At 33.6% G+C, this 17,857-nt stretch overlaps 4 protein-coding genes across 6 annotated transcripts; 1 reads left to right on the top strand and 3 right to left on the bottom strand.

The window, feature by feature from the left end:
• Window positions 1–462: 462 nt before the first annotated feature.
• On the bottom strand, window positions 463–1,815 carry LOC114162677 (ethylene-responsive transcription factor ERF060-like). Its single transcript, XM_028046665.1, has one exon. The coding sequence runs from the start codon at window positions 1,627–1,629 to the stop codon at window positions 751–753; it is 879 nt and encodes a 292-aa protein (XP_027902466.1). The 5' UTR covers window positions 1,630–1,815; the 3' UTR covers window positions 463–750.
• A 4,157-nt stretch (window positions 1,816–5,972) lies between these two features.
• LOC114177530 (nitrate regulatory gene2 protein-like) lies at window positions 5,973–9,496 on the bottom strand. 3 transcript variants are annotated; one of them, XM_028062916.1, is made up of 5 exons: window positions 7,988–9,479; window positions 7,791–7,874; window positions 7,369–7,574; window positions 6,741–6,964; window positions 5,973–6,644 (listed from the first exon to the last, which is right to left on the bottom strand). In XM_028062916.1, exons 1-5 carry the CDS (start codon window positions 8,778–8,780, stop codon window positions 6,059–6,061), a joined length of 1,893 nt encoding a protein of 630 aa, XP_027918717.1. In that variant the 5' UTR covers window positions 8,781–9,479; the 3' UTR covers window positions 5,973–6,058. The 3 variants fall into 3 exon arrangements, with proteins under 3 accessions (XP_027918717.1, XP_027918725.1, XP_027918732.1); XM_028062924.1 differs by having other exon boundaries at window positions 7,791–7,871; window positions 7,988–9,478; XM_028062931.1 differs by having other exon boundaries at window positions 6,553–6,649; window positions 7,988–9,496.
• A 4,306-nt stretch (window positions 9,497–13,802) lies between these two features.
• LOC114163673 (putative ETHYLENE INSENSITIVE 3-like 4 protein) lies at window positions 13,803–15,329 on the top strand. Its single transcript, XM_028047968.1, has one exon. The coding sequence runs from the start codon at window positions 13,917–13,919 to the stop codon at window positions 15,237–15,239; it is 1,323 nt and encodes a 440-aa protein (XP_027903769.1). The 5' UTR covers window positions 13,803–13,916; the 3' UTR covers window positions 15,240–15,329.
• A 910-nt stretch (window positions 15,330–16,239) lies between these two features.
• LOC114162189 (protein DOWNSTREAM OF FLC) lies at window positions 16,240–17,040 on the bottom strand. Its single transcript, XM_028045999.1, has 2 exons — window positions 16,851–17,040; window positions 16,240–16,751 (listed from the first exon to the last, which is right to left on the bottom strand). Exons 1-2 carry the CDS (start codon window positions 16,990–16,992, stop codon window positions 16,420–16,422), a joined length of 474 nt encoding a protein of 157 aa, XP_027901800.1. The 5' UTR covers window positions 16,993–17,040; the 3' UTR covers window positions 16,240–16,419.
• Window positions 17,041–17,857: the final 817 nt, after the last annotated feature.

Below are 17,857 nucleotides of genomic sequence, written 5' to 3'. Positions count from 1 at the left end.
TTTGGAACTGTTTAATACCTACCCACAAATACCTCTGCATGTTGCGTCAACATTTGTCAATTTATTTATTTATTTATTTTATATCAGTGTCTGTCAATATACGAAACTCTTATCTGATCACGTTTTACAACTTGTGTAATCCATACCCGTTCACAAATTACATGATTTTTCACTTCAACCGCATTAACTTTCTCGACATTGAAACCATACCATAAGAGGCCTACAAGGTTTTTGAAGATGTTTTTAACTATATAACGTAAGTGGATTTAGCTGCACTTACCGTCCAGGTTCTAAGTTCCACATCGTTTAAAAATAAAAAAGTTGAACATCAAGATAAGATTGATGTTTTATTGGTGTTATATAACGATCATTTATGACAGTATATTGAAAATGCAGATAAACTACGTCCAGAGTTCAGAAGAAAATCACGAAAAAAAAAAACTAAACCATTTAAATCGTAAATTTACAATAAGTTCGAAATCTTGTATTACTAAGGTACTTAACTTAAATTACATTGGAAGAAGAAAGAAGTACACAAGAGAAGTAGAAGCTCCCCTGGTCACGCAAGGAATAAAAAAACACCAGCGGACCAAGAAAACCATGACCACTGTGACTCACCTATCTGCACTAAAGCAACTGCAACAGTTAAAAGTTTGATTGCAGTGGCTGCCCAAGACGCACAAAAAAAAAAACCTAAATACAAAAGCACGGAAACCCTAAACCAATATTCAACAGAGAGAACAGTGATAACTATGATGACTCAGATAAAGCTGCCCAATCAATCTCCACAGAAGGGTACTTCTCCAAGTCCAACCCAAGATTGTCCATTGCTTCATAAGAATCCGAGAAATCCAAGAAAGTGATATCGGATTCAGGTGAAGAGGAGCCAGCAGAAGAAGAAGAGGAGGAGGAGGAGGAATATTCATCCGTCAAGGGCGAGGATGCTGTCTGAATCCCCACCTTAACATCCTCAAACTCCGATGTTGTTGCTGTTTCTTCCTTGTGTGTGGTGACGGCCAAGCTTTGACAAATGGCTTGGAGCTTGGCGTCCACTGCAGAGGGGAGAGGCTTGTAGGTCCCAAACTCACCGTAGACGCTTGGTCCGTGGTGACGTAGATGAGGGAAGTTGAGCCTCGCGTTTTCTCCTCTGAGTTTGAACGCTGCGTTGTCGTATGCCAAAGCTGCTTCTTCAGCGGTTTCGAATGTACCAAGCCAGAGACGAGTGCGATTCTTGGGGAGTCTGATCTCAGCCACCCACTTGCCCCAGTGCCTCTGCCTCACCCCACGGTAAAGCTTTGTGGGCCTGGAAACAACACGACCACCACCCACCTGCTTCATGGGAACGGGCTTTGGGCTGAGGAACTGGGCTCGTGTAACCTGGATTTGGGCTTGAATCTGGAATGTTTGAGATGGGGTGAGTTGGTTGAGTTTGAAGGAACTAGCTTGGTTTAGAGGCTTTTGGTCATAGCCTGAGGAAAAGTTTGGAGAAGATAAGGAAGGGTAAGTTATGGAGGAATCGGTTTTCATGAAAGGTTCAAGCGCTTTCATAAGCTCTTGATCATTGCATGGGTCTAAGAAATCTGATAGCACGATGCTACTGTTATCGTACATATCCATAACTGTTGTCATGCTCTGTAATAAGAAACAAGTGAAAAAAATACAAACAGAGAGAAGAAGTGTTTTGCTTTGTTAAAGAAAAAGGAGTGAATAAAAAAGTTTGCGAAGTTGAAAATGAAAACCGCGATGAAGATAGAGAAGTTTTGGATGAGTCGGATTTTGGGGTGATCTCACTGGTACTTCCACTCTTGCGCTTTGGTGAGTGTTTTGTGGGTTTATATATAGTATCGTTGGCGCCCACAGGTTGGGTGTGCGTTCTCAAATCTAATATAATCTAATAACCTTCTTTTGTTGTTTAATTAAGGGCTAATTACTTGCATCGTCAACTTCAATGATTCCTTTCTGCGATGAAGGTCATCCTATGGAAGACTGCCACGTGTCCACGGCATCACATGAGCATGGACACACATATCACCTCCACCGAATAGCGCTGTTTTACACGTGGCCGTGTATTATTGGGCTAAGGTTAGCTGAAACATGTGGTATGTAGCACCCTCGAAATGTCAACTTTTAGTATTATTTATTAGGGTTTTTGTCCTTTCTACTCTCTAATGGGATTGGCCCTATCCAAAACGCTTACATTTTCAATCTCCACTCTACTTTTTTTTTTTTTAACTATAAATGAAAATTAGTTCAGGGTCCATATTTGCCCGCATACAACAGGAGATTTTTCTATTAAAATTATTATCACATTTTTATACTTATTATCTGTTTTTTTTTTCTCAATCTTACACAACTTTTATAATTTCTGTTTTAGTTACCAACCATTATCCTATTATAATAACTAAAACTCCTTAGAACTCATGATACTAGGATTGTTATATCAATCACGACTACCCCTATTAGACTTATTTAAAATTTTGTCTTTATTTCACCACATTATCACTTTATTAATATTATCGTTTTTGTCATTATCAATACTAAATTTTTTTGGTATCATAATGTTATTATTATTGTCACTGTTTGTCATCAATTACGATTTTATTCAAAGTATAAGACGTTACACCTTCGCTCTCCATCTATGTGAAGAAAAAAATAATTCAACAACAACGTCAAATATACTTAATTTGAAGTGATATATCGAAATTAAATTGTATTTTAAAAAAAAAACTCATTTTGAAATAATATACTATAGTTAACGTATTTTATTTTCAAATTTTTTTAAAACAGAAACCAGTTTTATTTATAATAAAAAATAATAATTTTCTTTATAAATAATCGATTTCAATATTATAATACATTAGTGGTGAAAAGGTGGGGATAATACGTTGTACTGGTATTTATTTGTTTATTATTATTGAAGTATTGAAACTTGATTATGATGTGGCCCATACCACAGGGTGGTGCTGCTGAATAGACAGTGCAGATAAATGGAGAAGGAACCGTCATATGCGGCGCCACACTGAAAACCAACCCATTTCGTTTTTTTTATTATTAAATAAATTCCTTCTCAGAAATACTATTAAACGTGTATTTTTTCTTTTTAAATTATTGAAACAGTTAAATTTTGAAAAAAAAATATAAAAATTGACAGTCATATAAATTGTTACAATTATAGTATATGGTATTAATTTAATGCGTTGTAGTTAATATGAGACTTTTAATAATATTTACTCTAAATCATAATCATACAAATATCTGCGTAGTTTATTTCTCTGAATTAAATTTTGCACAGTCTAAGTTTAATAATTATATGCATCTTATCCTTCATTTTAATTTAATTATTATTATCTGTGAGGAAACATGAAAAGTTTCATTTGAACTGGAAATACGTAGGTCGTAGTGGTATATTATGGTGTACCACTAGAGTCGCCACAAGGAAAGTATTCTTACCATTATAAAAAACAAATAGCATTATATTGTCATTGTATTTGATTGAGTGTTTCACTGCATCTCCAACAAACGTTAAATATTAAATAAATTGCATAAATTGAAGTCTACTGGTCAAGTTAATTTTAACCACTATTTCTGTTGAGGCCTACGATGAGGGTGACTATATATGCTTGGAAAATAAATTAAAGAATTATAGGGACGTTTAGAAAATGAAAACAATTTAGCGTATGGGTATTCGAATTAAACATTTTGGCTCTTAAATATGCGAAGAAAAAGGATAACGTAACATTTTACACAACGAAAAATTTAATTTAATCTCTTTAAATGTAAAAGAGAATATAATTATTAATGAATCATAAAAATATAATGGTCAGATTGATCTTGAAATAAAATAGTATTTTACCATTTAAGCTACTTATTATTTAACTATAAAGTGAATCCAACGTAGGGTTTGTGAAGTGGTTATGAGTTGGAGGAGCGTTGAAATATGATAAGATGAATATATTTTTGTTTTTGTGATGAATGAGGGACGAAGAAGAAAATAATGGGCATTATTTAAATAAATAAACGAAGTCTAATCTCAGGTTGAACGTATGAACGTTGAAAGCAGTGTGCGTGTGCAATAAGTTGCGTAAGATGCAAGTCACAGAATCGTGCTGAGTGCTTCTAATTTTCTAACTGAATGTGCTACAAAAATGTCTTCAATTGGTTACATTATGAAAAACCTAATTAACAACATATGAATCAGGAAACAATACATGGCTATTATAGAGAAGACAAATCAAATTATTCTAAAAATAGCTTTAAACTGTTTTTTTTTTTTCATTCTTCATTGTCAAAGTTCCGATGTATTTTTCTTAATGATGTAAACAATAAACCAGGAAATCATATGTAAAACAAATGGATATAGGCATTTTATTATAATTGTGTTTTAAAAATATGTTTTATAAATGTGCATAATAGTTGGAGCACTAATTATAGACTTTACGAAGTCTACCAAATTTGGTAGATTTTATAATAAAGGTCAACGATGGAGCAAAACACTAAGATGTATGGAGAATGGGTGAATCCTGATTAAAGGTAGATTATAGGATTTATTTAATTAAAAAGGATTGTTGACGCCAATGATAAGCTTTGCATTTGCTGAAAGCTGATGTTGGACGCAATCACATTGGCCACCATTTAGAGGAGTGTTTCAATGTCAAACCATTTCTTTTATTTTATATCTATCAACATTACATACTTTTATATATAATACTCTTAAATATATTATTGGTTTCAATTTTCATACATTTTAGTCTTTATTTTTCTGAATTATTTAAAATAGTACTAATTTTTATAAATTTTGGTCAATTTAATTTTTTTGTTTTAGAAACGCAGCTTAAATTATTAATAGATGGTGAATAATAAATATCACGTATTAACTTTTAATTTTTTTAATTTTTTTAGTCATGACAGAAATATCATACCAGAATTAATCAAAGATAAGACACCTACACGTATAGATTTTTTAATTCTTGTAATTTATCAACATATATCTATTTTATTTCCATTAGTCTATTTTTTATTCTTTCTATTTTTCTTCCCATTCCATCTTTCCTTTTTATGTTTTCATATTTATTCTGTTTGTTATCTTATTCCAAAATAGAGCGGAGTCTAAATTTGTCCTACATTTGAATTATTTTTGTCATTGTGCTGTCGTTATGCTTGATGTGACACTGGGCTTCATTCATTTAAGAGTTGCGTGGGGTGTTCAAAATACGAGTACAAGCGGCGTGTACGATTTAAATGATATTCATCAACATCAACTCACAGTTTTTACAACGTTGTTAACTGTGGTTACGATGAAGAAATTAGCTTTTGAATCATGATCATTTTTATTCTCAGGACCTAAGTAATGGTAGTTCAGTACTTCAGTTTTACCTTTATTGTTTTATATATGTGGATCAGAAAATATAGGATCATCGTAAAACAGAAAATTGATGGATTGCGACGGCCATAATCTTTTTAAAGAATATTGCATTTAAGTCCATGCAGGTCACAGTACAAGAATTTGTAAGTGATATTAATTGTGTCATTATAAAGATTAAGTGGATCGAGTCATAATCGAATAAATTATGATGTTTGGACTTGTTCTACATTTTTAACTAAAAGAAGTTATGTCCTGATTAACTGTCTTAGTTTTTGGTCTAGTGGAAAACGTTCGATTCTAACAATTGGTATCAGAGATTAAGTGGACCGAGTCAATCGAATAAATTATGATGCTTGAACTTGTGTTACACTCTTAAGTAAAAGAAGTTGCGTCCTGATTAACTGCTATAGTTTTTGGCCTAGTGATAAACGCTCCATCCTAACGATTGGTATCAGACTCAAGGTCACATCTTCAAATTAAGGTTCTTTGATCATTTTCAACACAGTTATTATCTATGGAATTTTAGGAAAATCAAAGAAATTGAAGTAGCGAAGATAAATAATTTATCATGTGAATGAAGAAAAAATGGCCAAAGAAGAACTGATAAAAATACCAAGACCAACAAAGGAAAGAAGTTGCTCATTTTGTCTCATATTTTCTACTAATCTTCAGCAAGATGGAAGAGACGTTTCTATTTTAGGATCGAATTTTGGCAGTCCTGAAGGACTTGCAACCGTGATACGCAGTTTGAGCTGCTTCAACTTTTTGTCTGATATCCTCGTACATCTTCAATGATGCCTCAGAAAATTTAGTGAGTTGATGAACAAGCTTGGTTAAACTTCCATGTATGCAACACAAATGTGAAGAGTCATCAATAGTGCTTGCAACAACTGAATTAGATACAAAACACTTTACTGCGTGGCTTAGTTCCTCATAGGGCAAAGCCTTAATCCCAGCACACCAATCTCGGGAGAGAACAAATATTGGTGGGGCCAAAGCACGACGAGGGGAGAAAGGCTTTCTGTTCTTGGAACGTTCCCTTGGTTCTAATACACAGTTTTGTAGCCATCCATTGAGAGATTCAATGTATGAAGTGTGGCTATTGATCCAGTTATGCAAGCTTAAACCAAAGCACTCAAGTTCTTTTAGTACCTCACCCATTATCTCTCTTCTTCTATCTCCTTCCAAGCCCCTCGTTGAGCTCCTTGAATTATAAGCCAATGACATAGTAATGTATTGTGCATGATGGCATTCAACCATACCCTTCCACATCCTCATCAACCTGCACTGTCAAATTTCCATAAACCAGTACTAGTACAAATTAACACAATTATCAATGCTGCTAAAGGTTCAGCGAAATCAAAAAGTTGTGACTTACCCTTGAGTAAATTCCAGAAGTTGTGGGAACAATTCTTCATCTCTTATCATCTCAATTCGTTTAGATATTAAATCTGCAGAATAAATAGCTACTATTATCTGAGAATGCAGATCCTTCACAATGGATCGTGTTTTGTCAATCACTCTGCTGCTTTCATCTTTTGCAAATTGATGCCTTAGTTGATCACATTTTCGATCAAACTTCTTCCTTATGAATTCACCTGCCTACATACAAACGACACCATTGCCACTTTAGTCACAAGTATAAGATAAGGAATATAAACCAGAAAAATTAGATGTGCAATACATTTAACCAGATTAGGAGCGACTACACAAAATGTTAATGTTATTCAGACATCTAGACCTACCTGCTTATTCTAGGAACAGAACAAGATAAGATTATCCAGAACACTCTCGAATACTTGCAAATACACTCCTTTCTTTCCACCACTTAATTGTTAATAACGGCTATATCTAATGCTTCTCGAAAACCTTTTCAAATCTACTGTTTGAAAAAAAAAACGGATTTATGAAGAGTGATAAAAGGGAAACAGAGAAGATTGTAGTGTAAAATAGCACACTACGATATCATGTGATGTGAAGCAGATTTTTGCTGATTGTGTAATTACCTTTACTTCATCATAAAGTTTTCTCTCCCATGCATACAATCTTTCAAGGGTGCATGAATGGCTTCCAGAAATCATGCAGGGTTCTTCAACAAAGTCACTTCCACTATCATCCATATATGTCTCTGATGTTTTAACTAAAGGGTTTCTCATCGAGGCTGATTGAGAAGATTCTGTCCGCTTCCAACTAATAATCTTTTGTGCAGGTTCTATACACAGAGGCACATATCAGTCCATCCATTTTGAGGGTAAATATAAAATTGCTAAATTTTACATCTTTAATTGACTTTGCATAGAAAAATGACAAAATCGAACCATTGATTATGCAGTGTTCATAACTGATTAGCCTTTCAGAAGAAGTTAATCAGCACAAATCATTGTTTGTCAAAAGAATCATTCAGGAACAGAACTGAATTTCAACATACCTTGGGAAATAGCAGGTATAGCATTTTCACTGAAGCAAGCAAACATAAAAGTCGCCAGAAAAATCGTGGCAGGCGACTTCCCTACTATAAAAAGGATAGTATTTAGAGTTTGGCAAGCTATATTGTAGACATTAAAAGCACGATTCATACTAAGAAATTTAGTAGCTATAAACAAGATTAGTGCAAGTAAGAAGCACCTTTTGGCTCAGAATATCCAACCTTTATTTTGTTTGCCTCCAATAGCCTCGAGACCTCCCTACCAGATTCAGAAGCTCGAACAAACCGATGCTTTATAACCTTCACGCTAGAAAGAAAATCTTTAGCCCTGTGACTGATGAACTCAGAAGGATCTTCCCTCTCAGTGTTCACAGCTACATTCTTACTGTTCTTTGAGCTCGACCTTCCAACAACACCAACATTAGTCGATGACTCTAACTTCCTCATTTCTCCATCACCCTTTTGTCTACAACATTCCACAGGCAAATTGCAATAGTCATTTTCCAAGAACGAACCAGTTTCTTCTTCATCCTTGTAGTGACTAGCATGCACCGTAAACTCAGAACTCTTAGCACTATCAGCAGCATCAAAGAAATCCCAAGAGGCATCACTCTCAATGGCTTCATCGACCCAAAGGTTTTCAGCGTGGGGATCGATCATGACATTTACAGCTTCACTGCCACCTGTCTTCATGTAACTCACGTGATGGTGACTCTCATTGTTCAATGGCGACTCTGATGGAGATGGAGAAGGGTAAGTAGATAGAGATGGTGTGTGATCTGAAATCGAAAGGGATGACTCTAACAGCATCTCTGCCTCAGCGTATCGACGAAGAGCAACGCCAATGTTTCGAAGAGATTGAATGTAAGATAAGTGTGCTGCAGCAAAAGCATGTCTGGAATCAATAGCCACCTTGATCAACATCTTTCGTTCCTTGCAAAGACGCAAGGCTCCATCTTTTTCAGTTTTGGAGTTCACACAACCTATTTTCATTTCAACAACTGCGCTCCTCCCCCACTTATACACACCTTTTTATCATTAATCAACGAGGGATATCTTGCAGGATTCAAGCACTGCAGAAATCCCTTCACCATATACTGTTTTACTTGTGAATTCTGTTCTGACCAACAACAACTTCCCTTGTTTGTGGATCACAGAGTGGTACAATGTCACTGCAGCGGGAAGAACTCTCCTTCAAATCCAGTTGGTGGGGAGAAAAAGTGGACTAGACAAGAACCTTGGACCCAGGTAGCGAAAACAAAGGTAAATGTTGATGATGTACGTATTATTATATTATAAAATAAAATGTTGGGTTGATTTTGAGTGGGATGAGACAAAAGCAGAGGAGGTAACGGTTTAACTTTGTTTAGAAGTGAAGGAGAAGGAAGGAGTGAGTGGGTTAAGTGATCAAATGCAGCGTCCAAAAGTCCAAATTTTTATTACAAAAAAAGGATAAAAAGGTGAAGGGCACAAAGATTTTGGAGAAGAGGCTGAGTGGAGAAGAGTGCAGGTATGAAAAGGGCGGCGAAGAAACTAACACAAACAAATAATTAATAGTAGTGTGTGAAAGGAATCTATATAGTTCTTAGTGCAACATCTATTGAATAATGATAATGCCATAATGTCTTGTGTTGTGTGTCATTGTTTACATTACATCTTGTAATTCATTCCAGTTCATCTTGATTAAGATAGAAAAAGCAGGAGAAGGAGAATGCACAAAGACATAAGAATCCAATAATGTCAGAAGAAAAAACACATTTATTCTTTAACTCTACATCGCAATTGAAGTTTTACCCTTTAACTTAGATGTGTTATTTGATTTTCTCCCTCTGTTTTCAGTTTTAACTTTTATTGTTATATAATGCAGAGACATGGTTTCCCAATTATAAAAAAGAAGATATTGATCATATTTTAATTTTGTATGTTATCTTTTAGAACAAACAAATCAAAAAGAGTAGAATTTAAGATTGTCGGCAAGAGTCTTTGCCACCCTTTCGCAATTTGTAGTTGGCGAAGCAAATTCCAACGAATAAAATAAAATAATTGTTTTGGTAAAAAACAATAAATAATGTCACTTGTCTTTTTCTGGTCATATGTCAATCTGTTAAAGTCACATTTGAAAAAAATACCAGATAAATTAAGTATGCGCAAACTTTAAGTTTATTTTGAATGTAATTTTTTATAATACTTAATACTTAATAAATAAAAATAATATATTATTGAAATAAAATTATTGTTTTATGATTATCAGTAATCAAGTTTAAACTTTTGTGTTTCTCATTTCGATTTAGCTTAAAAGGATATAGAGAGTGTAACAATAACAGAAAAAGTATTAATGAATAAATTAAATGGTTAATGAGAATATTAACTGTCTAAATTTATAAACAAACGAAGTTAAAAACGTATTTAATAATTTAGATTTTTGTGTAGACCTGAGATTATTTCAAGGCAAGATATAAATTTTTTCTCCAACACTCTATCATTCTCTCGAACACATTAAATGAATATGAAATCTTTTTTTCTGGAAGACAACCCTACCATTCCTATTACGGAAATAATTTTCCGAGAACTTTTGATAAGGTGCAACGAGAAATTTTAATGTACTGAAGCAATTGCCTAACGTGTAATATAGTGAAATGGGCTAAATAAGTTTTCCTTGACCCAAACCCAAGGATTGGATCTCTCCCATAACATTTTCATCCAGGCCCCTCCAGCTTTAGGGTAAGATTTTAAAATAGCAAAAAAAAAAAAACAATTATGTAAAATTCAAATTTAAAATAATACGTTTTATTCCAGAATTTTATATTTATTAATATGATAATCAAACAATCATATATATATATATATATATATATATATATATATGTATATGAAAGAATAAAAAATATGAAAATAAATGAAAATTTGAACTATAAATCTGGAGGATAGGGTCTACTCATAGGTTTGGAGACTCTCATGATTATTTGGAATAAGCATGGTTGGAAATACTTTAATGTCAATAATCATGTTCATAATTGTCCATAGTATTATTTTAGTCAATAGTAACGGTCATTAAACGAGCATAATGTTTATGACAACTCTTACATAGAGATGACAAATAAATATGTCCCGTAAGTATTTTGACAGGGAATTCCTGTATTGACTGGATATAAGTATGGATATGAGTATGAGTATGGATATGGGTATGAGTATGAGTATGGAAAATCTCCGACTGTTTCAATTGGGTGTGGAGATGGTTATAGGGATGTACATATCTCCACCATAATACTCGTCTCCGCCATATCTCCGTCATAATTTAAATTATTAAAATATTCACAATTAATTAAGTAACCCTATATATATATATATATATATTCAATTTTTTATTTCTTCTAATTATTTGGTTTGTCATGAAATTCATTAGCATCTCCAATATATTTTTTATCTTATCATAACATTTATGTAATTATGTTAAAATGATGTATCTTAATTAAAAAAAAATTATGTCTCATATTTGAATATTTCTATTATTTTTTAATATTTTTATTTATTGTATATTTTTCTTTCACATGAGTATGTTTAATACTCTCAATTTAAGTGTTTTATAGCATAAACCTTTCATTTACTAGGTAATATAAAAAAAAATTCTTTACTTATTTTTATTAATTTTTGTTTTATTTGAAAAACTCTTTTGTTTCGCTAAAATAATTATTTATCAATCATTGAGTATATATGTTGATATTTGAAAAGTGTTCTTAGATGTCTAAGGTATTTTTCATCTTATCATACCCTTAATTATACATTTATTTTTCTTTGTGCAATTTCTTTCAATAGTTTCTCAAATTGTTTCTAAGACACATATTTGTTAATTTGTTAATTTTTTAATATTTTTATTTGTTTTTTATTTTCATCATGTAAAATACTATTTCAATATATTTTATCTAATTATTTTTTATTTTCTAACTCATTACATCAATCATAGTGTAATTTTTTCACAATTATTGTATAAATAACTTTTATTTACTACAATATCAAAATTTAATGTAATTTGCCATGAATATTTTTTTTATCACCATCCAACATATATTGGAATTCAAAAGATACAATATCATATTAAAATTTTATTATTATGTTTATTATTTGTTATTTGCGTCATTTTGATTAAGTGAAGTATTATCATTTTTATTAGTGTATAAAAAAAAGAGATTCATTAGAATTTAAAAAATTGATGTAAACAAATATTTAAAATATATTTTAATTTGAATATTTGTTTTCCTTCAAAATTTTTTAAAAATATTTTCAAATTTTATTAATGGTTTGCAGTTTGCAAATTTAATAAATGTTTTAGTTTTCATGAAATTTTATTTGGTATTCTAATATAAAATATAAACAATTATAATTTATTTCAAAGTATTTGATATCTAAGAAACAACCATTCTCCTAATATTTAATATTTGATAATATTATGTTTCATTTACCGTAACTTTTTATTATTTTATAAAAATTAATTAAAATTTATATTGAAGTAGTAGGGAAACGGGTATGGATATGGGTACGAGATTATACTCGTTATCCAGTAGGAATGAGAATGATATAAAACTTTGATACCCGTTGAGTTTGGGTATGAAAATGGTGATGAATTTTTTTACAGAATTGGACATGAGATAGCGAAACTCGCCCCGTTGCCATTCTTACGCAGGATTTTGTTATACTAAATGTAATATTGGTATTGAGAATCCCAATTTTGGTGTTGTATTGCTATTTTCAAGGAAAATAATAGTGAATATACGGAAAAATTTGTTAAAAATTTATGAATTGAAAGTTCATTATTGGATTAGAAATGAAAATTACATTAAAAAAATTTAAGATTTTAAATTAGAAGTGATATGATGATGTTTTATATGAATTAATTAGTATTGGTATATCTAAAGGAAATATAATGAGATAATCCCTAGAGAATAAAATTTCTTCAACATAAATTCTGATATGGTTTCAGGTATGATTTTATTTAGAAAATGTCATCTCGAAAAAACTGCCAAATTTTAATTTTTAAAAAATCATTTTTCATTTAAAATATATAAACAAGCAAGTTTAGGGATGGGTGTATCGCAGATTAAGGGATTAAAGGGCATTACATCGTTGGGTCGTTCACCATCAGTGTGACTACGAGATTTGTTTTGTGGACCAGATTCAGAGCGTAATAAATGAGAATCCAAATGGAGAAAAAAGACTTTGACATTAGACTCAGATATGCAAAACTCAATCACCCAAAAAATACAAGTATAAAAGAGAATTCTTCTTTCTGTTAAAAAAGACTAAACTCTCTGTTTCAAAAATTTGTGATCATCTCTTTTTGTATCCACCTCATCATTACTACAATTAAGCCTACAAATTAATGAACAAAACCTTTCAAACCCACTGAAAAATTCAATGAAAGACTGAACTTTCTTTGTTTACACCATGCAAATAGGATCGCAATAGTAAAGAGTAAAAGACGGGGATAGGAGGATGCTATGCTTGATATAAATTTCAGTAAATAGAAAAAAAATATGCTACAAACAAAAATACTAAATCAACTGTTTCAACGATACATAAGATGTTGGAATCTGATTTTTGACTAACATGTGCGAAATAAAAATGAAAAACGTGGACCACTTGACAAAAAAACGGGCCTTCGTGAGTCTCAAAATATAACTTTTGTCCTTTCATCAAACAAGAGGTCATAAGCCCAAACCGAAAAGGAAAATGGTGTTAGAGTTGTATAGATTAAAATAACCAAACCACACATTGACATCATGCTACTTGGTGAGAGACAAGGTCCTATGTGTCACAAGCAGTGTTGTTGAAAACTCAGAAGCCATGCAGCAAAACTACCCATGCCTTCTCTGGACACACGGCAGCACTTCCACCTTTTCTTTAGATCACTGGCCACACTTTATCATTCACCTTCATCTTGGTAATGCCACCCTTTTTCTCATTTATTAATATTCTTGACTTTTCTTCCCATAACCTTAATCCAATTCCCTTTCCCTCCCACCACCGCCATATATCTATGCCTATAAATTCCCCTCCAGCATTCCATGCTAATGCTGCAACCCTCATATTAACCTCATCTGCTGAACCAAACTTCAAACAACAACAACAACAACAATGGTGTTGATCAACGAAGAAATTGCGCCCTACATGGTGCAAGAGGAAATCACCGAAGAAGAGAACGAGGAAGAGAGCATCGACTATGACCAGCTGAAGAAACGCATGTGGAAGGATAGGATTCTGCTACAGAAGCTGAAGGAGAAGCGTGAGAAACAAGAGCCAGACAAGGAAGCAAAATTGGAGGCGTCGAGAAGGAAGAAGATGTCAAGAGCACAAGACTCGGTCCTCAAGTACATGGTGAAGATCATGGAAGTCTGCAACGCCCAAGGTTTTGTTTATGGCATCGTCCCAGAAAAGGGAAAGCCCGTGTCTGGTTCCTCCGACAGCTTGCGCGAGTGGTGGAAGGACCAAATCCGCTTTGACCATAGCGCCCCCACTGCAATATCAAATTACCTGCCACTCTTTGAAAAAGATGAGATGGATATAACTTCTTATATTCACCTCCTCCAAGACCTGCAAGACTCTACCTTAGGTTCTCTCTTATCTGCTCTCCTGCAACACTGTGTCCCTCCACAGAGAAAGTTCCCTCTGGAGAGAGGCTTATCTCCCCCTTGGTGGCCCACTGGGGAGGAGGTTTGGTGGGGTGAGCAGGGCCTTCTGGCCCAAGAACATGGCCCACCACCTTATAGAAAGCCCCATGACCTGAAAAAGGCCTGGAAAGTTTCTGTTCTGGCTGCAATTATCAAACACATATCACCTGATTTTGATAAACTGAGAAGGTTGGTGACTCAGTCGAAGACCTTGCAAGATAAGATGACAGCGAAGGATAGTGCAACTTGGTCCAAAGTCATGAACCAAGAAGAGGTTTTACTAGGAATGACTGATAAGTGCCTCAAAATATCTCTCTCAGAGGAAGATGTTGAGAACCATGAAGAGGGAGGAGAAGCTTCTTGCTCTGCTCAACTTTTGAAGAGGAAGTACTCTTTTGGGAGTGCAAGCGAGGATGATAAGCTATATCCATGTCAAAACGTTGAGTGTCCGCAGAGCGAGTTGTCTATGGGGTTTTTGGATAAGAACATGAGGTTGGACCATGAAGCTCTGTGTGCCTACCGCACAGAGGATAGCCAAGTTCCTTTTCATCGTTATCTCTCCAATGAAGCATCACCAATCACGAGTTTAGATGATTGGATGAATTTGGCTATTCAGAATGATGCGAAGGTGCTGGAGGCTGCTGGTGGGAGTGGAACATTGGAAGATGACGTTTGTTACTGGCTTAATGGTGTTGAAAATCTTGAACTGCAAGCTGCACTGGAGATATTAGTGAAAGATAACCAGGACTTTGATCAAGAGGATGCAACCTCAATTTGGGACCTGCCATAGAAACTTGTGTTTTGATGCTTTTTGATTTATTTGTACTGAGATCATGAGTGTTATTCTTATCATCAATAAGACGAGAGATGCATTACTTGCCATGTGTTTGTTTCTTTTTACTGAAAAAGCTTTTCAGTGTAATAAGTTGTCAACAATCTGAACACACATGCGAACACGTTAATTGTAATTCATAAAAAGTCAATAAATTTTTAGGGAAGATCCATCTTACCAAAACTAAAACCCTTGTTGATGCCTTCTAGATATCCAATTTCTTTGCACTATAACAACACGTTAATTGTAATCCATAAAAAGTGAATAAATTTACTGATGTGACAAGAAAAAGTGTCATTATCTAACAGGGAGTATGTTTTCTAAGTTACCTTAAATTTTAACAAATTCTGACAGTTTTATTAGTTACAGTTAATTGTTTTACTGCAACTCAGCAGTTTCATAATTTATACTCCAGTTTACCATATTTGATTGTCAAAACAAGATAAACTGGTCAAAATTAAGATATCTTAATAAATACTACAATTTGATTCGGAAGAAGAAAATTGCATAGGCGGTGGTGAATAGATGCATGGGACATTGACTTGCGGCGCATGGTTGCGAATCCTTGGAAATTGTGTGATTTTATGAATCTCATTGTCATCGATATTCTGCTTCACTTTGTTAACCCCTATTTACAAGAAACAAGAAGTTTTTAGACGAATAGTTTATTAAAAGTATTCGTGATTTCAATTTAGTGAATTTATCTTTTGACAAATTTGTGGGAGATCTTTATGTCCGTAATGAAAATTAACAGATAAATCAAAGAGAGACACTGGTACGAGTTTATTTCAAGAAAACTTAATCATTAGGAAAACTGAAAAACATGTTACACCTACAATTTTTTATTGACTACTCTTTCTCCTGAAACCATGTATTGTCTGTATCTTTTTTTCTTTTGTTGTTGAAATGCTTTTATTGCCAGTAAAATAAAACTCGAGACAATACAGCAACCAATCACTAGAGTGCGAAAATTAAGTGGCCTAATTACAAACATGAAGCAAGACTAAGTAGTAACTAAAACTTAATGGCGCTCGATCGATGTCAACAAATACTTAACAACAGAAATAAACTTGTTTAGTTAATTAATTAATGCACGAAACAAAGAACAAGTTGTTCTTGTAAATGATATAGATTTTGATCAAAAATCGGAGTCTGCCAAGTAGTATTTAAGCAGATTGTGGCATTGAGGCAAGGGTTGGTCCCTGAGGTAACCCATGGCATTAGCGTAGTGAAGATGGTTGACTATGCCATTTTTGTAGTGGGTTAGGACTATGCTGGATCTGTCACGCCCAGAATCTGGGGTACTACACCATTTAATAGGGCTTTTAACAAGCATGCATTCGCAAATATGGTCGCCATGGTCATTTTCAACCTCGATGTGATATGTCCCCGTCGAATCCGTCACACCCTCCGTGTAGAAAGCTACCTTCAAGCTCTTCCTTTCTTTGCACTGAATTCCAACCCTTGCACCTGATTAACAAGGGTCACATGCATATGCAACATACAAACATCATTACACAGCAAATATATGTTAGCCTATAATGTTATATTGTTAACGATGTATTGTACCTTCAATGTAAAAGGTGACATTGGTTTCGAATCCAGCACGGCAAGTATCACAGTAAACGGAACCTTTGACATGTAATGTTGCTGTAGCAACGGGGAAGATAAAGAGTGCGAGGGCCATCAACAACAGCACCCTCGTTGCCATGACTCTGTAAGTAATAGTGAGAATGTAATGGAAGGAGAAGCATGCGCGAGTTTCTTATACTGCCAAGACTTGAGCTTTTCTGAATACGTTTTTCGGTGCACGCGTCATGTGCGCCATAACAAGTGAATCATGTCTCCTAGTATTTACTCTCACATGCTCCTTCTCCGTGCATTTCGTTCCTTATATGATTAAGATTTGCTTAAGTACTGGTAGAAGTTGAAGTTTTTGCCTTCTAAAGAACAATAACCAGCACATGCATTCCCCAAAAGAATGAAGGGAGATTAAGATGAGATTTGTTCAACTGTGTTGTGGTGTGGCTTTGATCTCCCAATATTACTAGTTTACTATAACGTTGGGTATTAATTAGTGAACATTATTTGTGGGACACAGGATTCATAGCCAAGCAAACATGTGCCTCCACTCTAATTACTTTCTTCGCACTTTCCCTCTCTATGCAGATTCTCTCAACTTTCTCTCATGCTACTGTGTTTTTCTATAGCTACTATCACAAAACTAGATTCAGTTATACTTTAAAATTCTTTATTAGTGGAACAAAAAAAGTTAAGTAAGTGCCATCGTAGAGATGGAAAAAAAGTAAAAATAAAATAAAAATATATGTAGATAGCAAGAAATTTATGAAGCTAAACTTTTATCAATAATCCATTTGTAGTTTATATTGTTCATCATTCTAATTATTAGAAGTGTAAGTGAAAATGATAAATGATATTTATATTAACAAATTTGAATGAAATTTATTTCTTATACCCTACTTATTGTGAAACAGAGGGTATAATTTATTTTTGTTTTATGCAAATTATAAAGAAGATAACAATTATTCTTTATTTTTCTCGTCCCTACAATGATT

This window comes from Vigna unguiculata, chromosome 1 (genome assembly GCF_004118075.2).
Source record: "Vigna unguiculata cultivar IT97K-499-35 chromosome 1, ASM411807v1, whole genome shotgun sequence".
NCBI lineage: Eukaryota > Viridiplantae > Streptophyta > Magnoliopsida > Fabales > Fabaceae > Vigna > Vigna unguiculata.
This window is presented reverse-complemented; position numbering and strand designations above follow the sequence as displayed.

Excerpts from the sequence above, each read along its gene's own strand:
- LOC114162677 (XM_028046665.1), bottom strand. The coding sequence starts at position 1,629 with ATGACAACAGTTATGGATATGTACGATAACAGTAGCATCGTGCTATCA.
- LOC114177530 (XM_028062916.1), bottom strand. The coding sequence starts at position 8,780 with ATGAAAATAGGTTGTGTGAACTCCAAAACTGAAAAAGATGGAGCCTTG. Across the intron at positions 7,875-7,987 it reads TGGATATTCTGAGCCAAAAG|TAGGGAAGTCGCCTGCCACG; the intron begins GTGCTTCTTACT and ends TCCTTTTTATAG. Across the intron at positions 6,965-7,368 it reads AACTTTATGATGAAGTAAAG|GCAGGTGAATTCATAAGGAA; the intron begins GTAATTACACAA and ends GTTTGTATGTAG.
- LOC114163673 (XM_028047968.1), top strand. The coding sequence starts at position 13,917 with ATGGTGTTGATCAACGAAGAAATTGCGCCCTACATGGTGCAAGAGGAA.
- LOC114162189 (XM_028045999.1), bottom strand. The coding sequence starts at position 16,992 with ATGGCAACGAGGGTGCTGTTGTTGATGGCCCTCGCACTCTTTATCTTC. Across the intron at positions 16,752-16,850 it reads TGTCACCTTTTACATTGAAG|GTGCAAGGGTTGGAATTCAG; the intron begins GTACAATACATC and ends CTTGTTAATCAG.